Consider the following 10,648-nt stretch of genomic DNA (forward strand, 5'->3'; position numbering starts at 1 on the left):
TACGTAAACAAATTGACATGCATGCCTGATATATCTATGTTTTGTTCATCTTGAGATAATATTTCAGATCATTTTTGGCTAAGCTTGAAGTTGTAATATTTGGCTTTCAAATATGTTTGGATAAATTTTTTTTATTTATATTTATTTATTATTATTTTTTTTAATCGTGGAAGTAAAAATATCCATTAATGGATAATATCATATCATTTCTTTTTCCATATTATTCCCTTTAGAGCAGGCAATTTTCATATTTGCTTATGGGAAGTTTAATTGTATTCTTTCTTTTTATATATTGATGATCTCATTATTTCACTGGAATTTTCCAACTGAATCCCTTTCACCTCGCAAGATTCTGGAGCACATAGTATTGGTAAACGAGGCATCTTCATGTCGAAATTTTTCCGTGGTTACAGTCATTTCTTTTTTTTTTTTTTTTTGGAAACCTTGATTCCAAGGTCAAGGCTTTCGCTTCTGTTCATGGTTCTTAATAGGGCAAACACTAATGCAGAAATGGAAAAGTTAATGTCTTTTTGCTAATGTAGTGTCATGATTTGTTTTTGCTTCGTCTTGGTTCTTGTATATCTTTTGCATTGTCAAATTTAACATAGGGAAAATTTCAGATTAAGTATGGTAGATTTCAAAATAAAGAAAACAAGTTTCAAAATTCAAAACTCAGATTTTTATTAAAACTTATTTAAGATTTAATTATTTTATTAATTTAATATATTTAGGTCACAGTTTTTTGTCACAATCATCTAATTAAGTAGTCACAGTTTAATTTTTGGTCACAACTTATCAAATTTGTGGTCGTAACTTATTACTCGGTCACAGATCGAAAATTTTATAGGTCACAGAATATTTTTTGATCACGAATTCAAAAATTTTACAGGTCACGGGTTATTCATCGATCATATATCAGATTAATTTTTAGTCACAGCTTATCAAATTATTGGTCGTAACTTATTTCACGATCACAGATCGAAATTTTATAGGTCACAAAATATATTTCGATCGAGAATCCAAAAATTTTACAGGTCACAGATTATTCGTCGGTCACATATTCAAAACTTTTATTGGTCACAATTCATTTACTCATTGTAAATTATTGAATTAATTGATCACGATTAATTTTTCGATCACAACTTAATCAATTGTGAGTAGTGGTAACAATTTGCCCCGTCCCGCCCCGTCGTGGGGCGGGGCATAAATGGTCGCCCCGTCGCGGGGCACGGGGCGTCCTCGCCCTGCCACGAACCCGTCCCGTGAAATTTTTATTTATTTTTTATAGAGTTCATCTATGCAACATATTTCAAAATCGCTTTTTATTTAAACTTATTTTCTATCACAATTTTTTTAATAACATAATTTACATGTAGAGTTATAATTTTTTCATACTTTTTATTCACACATTCTCTAAAAATCATTTTACACTATAAGTAATTTTATCCCAAAACAAAAACTTAAATTTACATAAAGTAAGAGCATTCTTTATTAAAAGTTCAACTTGAATGTTTTCCGTATTTTATTAAATTCGAAATTAAAATAAAAAGTTAAACGGTGCAAGAAACGGGGCAAGAAAATTGCCCCGCCCCGTTGCCATCACTAATTGTGAGTCACAATTGGGAGTCATAGTCACAATTTTCAAGTCACATATCCAATTACGAGTCACAATTGAGAGTCACAGGTACAGTTACAATTTTCAGCACCACCACCACCGCTGCCATCGCAGCCAACAAAACCCACCCCAAATCGCATTTGCCCATTTCCTTAAATCACCACCACAAACGCCACAGCCAGCACTGCCAACGTCACCCATTTCCACAACCACCACAACGGAGTCAAGCAATTTACTGGTTATAGACATTACTGATCTACCCGATTAGCACCAACGTTGTCGTCACCAACACCATGCTGTCATCGCCTGCACCGCATCCAACAACCAAGAGAAAAAATCAATACCACGATCTACACCGCCATAGCTACGATCTGCGTCATCACCGCCACAATTTGCGTCATCAACCCCAGGATCTGCAGTTGTCCATCGCGATCTGCAAGCCTCCGACGACGCTCACACACCACCATAGCCACCTCGACCGCCAGATTAGACACCACGACAATACCTCAAACAACCCACCGCAACACTTCAAACAAACCACAGCCATCCCTTTGAATCACCACAACTACCAATGTTACACCGCCACCACACAACTCAGTGGATTTGCTGCAAAAATAGGAGAGAAGAGGAGAGGGAGAGTCGTTGGCATCGTTGGAGTAGAGAATGGTGAGGGTGACATGGCTTCAATTGGCTTCACTCCGACGCCGGGATTCACTTTTTATTTCCCTTGTTGATATTCGGCAGTTGAGAGGTGAGATGAAAGAGAAATGGAGAGAGCGAGTGAGATGAGAGAGAAAGTAGAGAGAGAGAATTTTTGGAATTAATTAGGGTTTCTGTATAATATAATGGAGTATATATGTCTAGTAAAAATATTAATTAAAATAAAATCTTTGATTTTTGAAAGATTAAACTACTTATCTTATTTTAGAATTATGAATTTTTAAAGTATAAAATTGTGTAATTTCCACTTTAACGTATCTATGAAGGTGTTTATATTCCAGTGACCACTTGTCAAGTGGTGGGCCTTACTCGTGGCCCAATAGTTTGGATGGGGTTATAATGACACTATCACCTAGTTATAAATAGTAAAAATTACATAGCTTCGGACGTTTCAAGTTCCCAGTGCAAAAATCAAGTGAGAAAGGTTTTTAACCAGAATTCAGGTATTGTGTTAATAATTTTAATTATGGCTGATAATTAAATAATATGCATAGCAAATACATATGACGCGTTCTCTTAAATATCGTAATTTAAACTACTCATTATCCTAATTTTCATTATTATCTAAATCCACTCTCTCAAACTCTTTCCCCACGACTCACAATATCTCCGTTTAGTTGCTTCCCATTCCGACCATTTCAAATGCATTTTGTTTGTCACATCTCTATATTATCAAAATTATCCATTCTATTCAGTATCTCTTTCATTCATTATATCGTCCATTATCTTTTGAAAAATAAAAATTTGGTAATCGAAGTAAAATGGCAAAATCGAAATGTGAAAAAATGGTAATCAATGTCGAAGTAAAATTAATATGCATATTGGCCACGTGATGAAAGTAATACAATTCATAGATTTCATATAGGAATGATAATATTAAAATACAGGTCACATTTTCAAAGCAAATCACGTATGACCAAAACGAATGTCACAATGGGTGAAACATAGGTCGTAGTTAATTCTATATAATTCTCATTTTTATCTTTCATATTCCATTACATACAGTACACGCATGAGTCACATATACAAAAAGCAGGTAATATTTGGAATAGTTACCTTAAAAATCTATCTTGTGCTTATCAAAATTTTTGTGATAGGTAAATTACAGTTTTATGATGAATCTGTGACGACAAAGACATTCGTGACTAGAGCATTCATTTGTGACCGAAACAATTGAAGCGGTTACCTATATTATATTAAAATGTGACTGTATAATTAATTCATGATTATAACATTCAATTCGTGAATACAAAATCAGAAGTGACGGCCAAAATAATCGGATTATTACCTATAGTGTCTTCTCTGACTATTATTTTCAGTTTATCAAATCGATTTGAAAATCTATAACGTGAATATTAGTGTGGGATGAAATCATCCAATTTGTGATCAAAATCAATCGACCCGATTACCTGCTTTGTCTTCTCCATCGACTGAAAGAGGTTATTTGCCGTAAAAATTTATATTCCAATTGAATTTTTAATTTTGGGATGTGGATTTATATTGTAAGGGGTGTGTGTATATAGATATATACACCTGACTCGTGATTCGTTATATACTAAATCATTGAGTTGTGACTTTTTTCCCTTATAAATAATTAAATAATTTTTCATCCATTTTCACGATTTATATATATTCTGATTTTTATTTTTATTTAAAACAAAAATCCAATAAATTAATATTGTCGAGACTATCGATAACTTTGATTAAATAATACGTTTTTGCATGCCCCGAGTTGAAGCGAACGTTGCATATAGAACTCAGGAAATAAAATAATATATAATTTTTTTTTATACCTCTCAGATAAAAAGTCATTTTTCGTTTACATAAAAAGGTTCATTTGGTTAAGTTTCATAATGTTGATAGTGTCCTAGTTTTTATTTTGCAAAATCCTCGTGATCAAGAGACAAGACATTTCTTTGTTAGTACATTTCAAAAACAAAAAATTAAATTGATAAGCCAAATCGGAAATACCAAAGTCAAAACTCACCAACTCCATCACTGAAAATCTACAATTTCCCATCATCCCAGTTAATGGTACTTGATCAGCTCAAAAATTGACTTATGAACAATCCTTCACCGTCAGATTCAATGATAGGGTGGTCCAAGATCACAAATTTCAATAACCCAATTAATTACCATATCGACACGTCAATTATCCAAAAACCCTAGGCTTCATGCATGTTTGAGTGTGATTTTGATTAATTTAAATTATAAATAAATAGAAATAAATAATAAATAAGTAAATAGAACTCATAAAATGTGTAGATAAAAAATAGTTTTGACCAATTAAGTTTATAAATTAAATGTGTGTCAAACTTACACTGAATTTGAAGTAATCTATTGTAAATTTAAGAGTTGATTGTTTGGGATAGCTCATTTTTTTTTTTTTTCATTTTAGTCGAGGCTAATAATAGAATATGGCAATAGAAATAAATTATTTGATAGTAAATCTCATTCATTCTTTGTGTGTGGAAAGTAGACAAGTTTTTATGTCTATTCGTCGATGTTTAAATCATAATTCCAAACAAGCAATAATATGAACCTCGTATAATGAATTTTGCCTATCCTGTTCATGGTATAATGTGTAAATATTTCTAGACTTCAATTATTTATGACTGTTCCACTTCAGCCATTTTCAATGTGAACGTGTATGATACATAAGAAAAAAAAATGATTTTATCCATAGAAGTGTGTTGATTTATAATCGACTTCCAAGTTTCTTTTATTTAACGTTATCGGCTTTAAGTTATGGTCTATTAATAAATTATTATATATTTAGATAATGCACGCTATATTTGAAGTAATTTTTCAAAAGTCATTGAAGTATTTCAATCGTGCAACAATGCTTGTGTCACATAATTGAAATCGAAAGGATTGCAACTTTGAATGCAACTGGCCATCCATCCTTGAACTATGATTCTCCCCACTCTACACAAAATAATTAAAAAAGCAAGCTAGTCTATTTCATTTCGGTCCCCTTCCATATCCATAGCTATTTTGATTAGTTGATTGGTATTTAATATTCCAAAAGTGACATTTCATTAGAACTAGTGAATCAAACATATTACTCTTATCGTACTCTTTTCCTATAGAGGCAACCATACAAGCCTCTTTCTGCATAATTGACGTAAATTCGATATACTCCAAATAATTTAATTAGAGGATGTTGAAATAACTTAGGGGCTCTGTAATAGGATCTTTTAAACAATAATTAAAACAAAAATAGTACATTTGTGACTGAACTACCATTTGTGATAATCGACGGATTAAAATAATTATTGATCTTATACTCGAACCAACTCTAATTTAGTCACTCTAAAGTTTGAATCTCAACTTTAAGGGTCCCCCATGACCCCTGTCTTGGAGCATTGTGAGGGAGGTAAATCGTAAATTATACCTTCAAAATACAAAATGAAGGATTGTTTGTAATTTAGATGATGGGATATCAAACCGTTTCAGCACCACTTCAAAGAGTGATCTCCGCCTGTTGAGACGGGGTTGAATCTATATTACTTATGCAGAGTCGAAGAGATGAAACCAGAAAAAAAAAACGTCCTCTTTTGAACTCTGCTTTTTTTCATCTCTTGTTTAAGCTAATTATATGTTTTCAATTCGTATCAATGGCAAATATATACGCAACTACGAACAATGGTTCCTCATCTTCTTCACCTGTAGAGACCGATGACATTTCCTTCTTTCTCCAGAAATTTCTCCCTCCTTCTTCCTTTTCTTCTCCAACTCTCATGCAGCAGCAGTCTTTTGCTACAACCCATGATTATGTTCCGCCAACTGTCCCAGGTTCGGGTCGGATCTCTTTGCTGGAATCATCTTCAGCGTTGAAATCGTCCTCCGGTGGGTATTTTCCGACGAGGGCAGTGGCGAATGTGTCGTCTTCTTCTGTTGGGACAGTGGATAATGACCCTGATAAATATGAGCATGATTGTGAAAGCAAGGTACTTAATTAGTTATAGTTTAAAAAATTTATGTTGGAGCTTATTCATCTTGTTTTGTATAATGGCTTACCGAGGTCTTGTGGGTTGTGGTAGTTGGTACAATGTTACAATTACATTTGTGAGCATAAATTTCTGCATCCATTCATGATTTTGTACACATTTTTTTTCCCCTTTGAGGAGTTTAATTTCATAGTTATCATATGTAGGAGGCAATTGAAGCCTTGGTAGAAGAGGCAATGCCAAAGCCAACACCACGCCGGAACTCATTCAAGAGAACTCGAGCAGCTGAAGTGCATAATATGTCTGAAAAGGTTCTTTTTAATGGACAAAATTTTTTAGCTTAATTTATTTTATTATTATTATTATTTTTTAAAATTTCATTTTGGAGTTTGTACGTAGATATTCCTGAAATGAATTCTGTGTTTTGATATTATGGGATGCATTTGGTAGAGGAGAAGAAGCAGGATTAATGAAAAAATGAAGTCGCTGCAAAATCTAATTCCAAATTCAAACAAGGTAGAAACCATAAATTGTTTTATTTTCCTTTTTAGTGTATAGTTTTAATGTTGATTTCATTAAATTTAATGAGGTTTACTTTGTTATTTTCAAATGTTCGTCTCTTGCAATCGTGTTAGACGGACAAGGCTTCAATGCTTGATGAAGCAATTGAGTACCTCAAGCAGCTCCAACTTCAAGTACAGGTTTGCACTTTATTCTGTTTTGTAGAAAATAATAGAAAACGATAGAAGTCTTGCCTTGTAGAAGTCTTGCCTTGTAATAAATTGTAACGGTCAAAGCTTGGAAATTCAATACGTTACAAGGATTATTGCTAAATTTTCCATCTGCATATGCTTTTGCAGTGCACTTGTTGGTTTGATAATTTTATTGGCAGGCTATTCATGGTTTGATCAATTGTGTTTTGAGTGATTAATTGTCTTGTTGCTGATCTACTTATGGCATTTTTGATACAATATTGTGGAAGAAAAAGAACTCAAAATTTTATCTATTATGCAGCTGAGTCGAGTTAGTATAGTCTAATACTATGTAGGTGCGGCACATGCCTCCTTAATGGCTATAATAGAATAGATAATCACTTAGTTCCAACAATCTTCCCAGAAAAATGTTGCTTCCATGCTCTGATCTTAATGGTTCACATTACTCATTCAGCACTTTTGGAAAGCTTCATTATGGTGATCTTTCCAAGAAAGGACCACTTGATTAGGCAATTATTAAGCTTCTCGCCTTTTTCTTTTAAGTTTCTTGCTTCATAAATGATGCAGCTAGCTAAAACCAGCTGTCAGAAGACGGTTTCTGATAATTCAGAATTATTGCCTGGAAAAATAAGGACTGAATCAAGAACTTTGCCCATCGTATTTTTATACTGAATATGTGAACCATAAGTTTCGACAATTTTATATTTTCCAATCGTATCAAGTTATTATTGATAAACACGCTCAAATTGCCTTTTTCTCAGTTTTTACTATTTTGGATGATTGCAAGGTCATCTTCCAAATGTCTATCAGTTTCTACATGTAGAGGAGAAAATGATAAGTGGAAATTACTGTCGTAGTCCACAATTCTCTTCTTAACACTTTTCAGATTAGAAGTTGCATAGCCTTGACATTCTAGAGTCGATTATTCTCAAGATTCTAAGAAATTTTTCCAAGTTCAGACCTGACCATTATGTCCACAAACTAGGAGTTAAAATGAAATTCAATTTCCTCATTTTATCACTTAATCAAAATGACTCTTGCATATTTTACTTTCATGGTTTGTAGTTAAATTTTCCTTCGAGCTATTGATGAGTAACCCATGAAATTGATAGGAAATGGATTGATTATTTGGAAGTCTGCTTGAATATGTATTTCCTAGAGAAGTTGTTCTCTCTTCATTTTAGTTAACTGGGCTTATATATCACATACATTATGGAAATTAATTCCTGTAGAATGCCCTAATTTCTCTTGTTTTCCTCTTCGTTTCTGTTACTTTCATGGTCCCATTCTCTGGCATATTTTATATTTATCGATACTTTCTCTGATGCACTGATGCTTGCATTATTCTAGTACTGTGTGCTGCACTGGGTTGCCAATAACTTCATCTTCTTGAATATTTTAATCGAGATGTTTTATAACTTCAGGATCATTATATTCTCTTGGTTGCCTGGTCTATGTAGGCCTTCTTGGTAACCCACATTTGTTCTTTCGTTTTTGTATTATTTTTAGGTTCAAATTAATAGATAAATTGTCCAAGCCTCTCATGGTACCTTTCAGTCTGAAGGCTATGGATTTTGCATATCATTGTTGTTAAAATCATGCATCTTACATAGACTAAATTTTACAGATGCTAACAATGAGAAACGGAGTAAGCCTTTATCCCGTGTCCCTCCCCTGGATGCCACGGCGTGACCAAATTTCTCAGATGAGAATGGGTATTCACCCGGGGAATGGACCCCTAAACGTGAACATGGAAAGTGAACATCCTTTGAATCAAGATAACTCATCAAATGCCCTATTCAATCTACTGGATAATAGTCCTATGCACGCATCAGCTGCGGATTTCTCAACCATGATGGGTTCAAAAACTTCATTTGGATTGGCATCAATCCCGACTCAACTCGGACCCTTCCAGTTCTCCAGATCTTCGAAAGTAATTTACTGTCATGTCTTTTGTCTTAATAGGATACTGAGTTTTATAATTGCAAAAAAAATTATAATCTTTAAGCTATTTGAAGGGAATGTGCAGGGACGAGGATTTGCCTCTTCATCAAGTTAATGGGAACTCTTCTGGGACTGGTTTCAGAGGTAAATCTTTTATCTAACATAATTTCAATTCCACAAAATGTTTTTATCAAGTCTGGCTTCTGTGCTGGCCTGAGACGAGAATGTAAAAGTAAACAAGAACTGCTCGTACTTGTCCTAACTATTTATCTTTACACATAAAAGACTACAGTGAAGGAGTGAAAGCATATTCAGTTCCTTTTGACACTCGACCATCTGACTTTAACGAAAATACTCTGGAAGCATGCTTCATCGGAGGAGAACAGCGTGAAGGCATGCAACAAAATTTGGACCGCAATCCAAATCTTTCACCGCAGTTTAATGGGTAATTTCTCTTTCGTATCAAGTGTTCCTGTTGCCTTCTCACTTTACTAGTTATTTGAGTTTTACCGCTGTTATGGGAAGACAAATTGGAGCGAGAGCGTCTAATGATGATATCAAAATTTAAAGCAACGGAATATGAATTTTGGATTTCGGTGGAGCTAACTTATCAAATTAATGATGCTTTTTCAAGCAGTTGTACATTTTGATTCTCTGGATAGTTAATTTTGTTGGATAAAGATATTTGTACAAAATTTTGTTGAGAAAATGGTGTACTCACTCACAAAATTAGCGGACTCCATGTAAATTTAAAAAATATCGGCTTGTGGTCCCCATTCCCATTGTAAGCAGTAAAGGAGTTGATAAAAAAAGTTTGTACATGAAGTGTTGGTTTGAGAATTGAATATCAAACGATTTAGAGTACAAAAAACTGAAAATGAAGACGAACACAAGAGATTTTTCGTCACGAAGGCCCGGGTGTTTAGCTTAAAGCTTATTCACCCATTGAGCATCTACAAGTAGATATTGCTCGATCCACTAAGAAATTTCTCAAGAATAGTACAAATGTATGAAGGAAACTCAAGTTCCTTCAATATTTTCTCTCGCCTCTCTTTTCAAAATACAACACAGTGAACTCACAATCTGCTTTTTCTGGGATTGCTTACAAATACAATCTTCTTAATCTTCACACAGAGATTTAAGAGAAAATAACACACAGTAAACAGATCGAAGAAAACCCTCAAGAAACAGGAAGAACCCTAGATGCTTCTAGAGACAGTAACACTCAAATCGTCAGGAAGTGAGAGAAAGAGGCTGCTATTTATATTTCATCACAAATCACATTGATCCAACGGCTGGGAATAAGTCAATTGAATGGTCTAAGATTAATCAGAAAACAAAAGGTCATAATCGTGTTAACCAACAACACGTTTTTAACTTGGGTCATTCAAAAAAGACCGGATTAACTTTGAGGCCCAAATGAACGTCCAGCCTATTAACATTAGCTGGAGTTCAATTAATAGTGAAGTACCAGCCCATGTCCAATATGAAGTATGATTCAATTTTGTTATCCTCAATGATTCGACCTAGGAATTATGTTATTTTCAGTCCTTCACCATCGCAGTCGCCTTACGCGGCATACATGTGGCGGCTAGTGATTTAATTCATAAAGCAAGAAAAAACTACCACATTAATGCATTAAATCACTAACCATCACATATCTACCACATATGACGACTACGACAGTGAGCGACTGCAAATAA

At 33.9% G+C, this 10,648-nt stretch overlaps 1 protein-coding gene across 2 annotated transcripts; it reads left to right on the top strand.

Annotated features, from left to right (window-relative positions):
* The first annotated feature begins 5,710 nt into the window (after positions 1-5,710).
* LOC111401009 (transcription factor SPATULA-like) lies at positions 5,711-9,578 on the top strand. Of its 2 annotated transcripts, XM_023028535.1 has the most exons (8): positions 5,715-6,288; positions 6,495-6,599; positions 6,739-6,804; positions 6,924-6,989; positions 8,629-8,934; positions 9,020-9,089; positions 9,231-9,390; positions 9,471-9,578. In XM_023028535.1, exons 1-8 carry the CDS (start codon positions 5,851-5,853, stop codon positions 9,511-9,513), a joined length of 1,254 nt encoding a protein of 417 aa, XP_022884303.1. In that variant the 5' UTR covers positions 5,715-5,850; the 3' UTR covers positions 9,514-9,578. The 2 variants fall into 2 exon arrangements, with proteins under 2 accessions (XP_022884305.1, XP_022884303.1); XM_023028537.1 differs by having other exon boundaries at positions 5,711-6,288; positions 9,031-9,089; positions 9,231-9,578.
* The last annotated feature ends 1,070 nt before the right edge of the window (positions 9,579-10,648 follow it).

Source organism: Olea europaea, chromosome 10, assembly GCF_002742605.1.
Source record: "Olea europaea var. sylvestris chromosome 10, O_europaea_v1, whole genome shotgun sequence".
In the NCBI taxonomy this organism is placed as follows: domain Eukaryota; kingdom Viridiplantae; phylum Streptophyta; class Magnoliopsida; order Lamiales; family Oleaceae; genus Olea; species Olea europaea.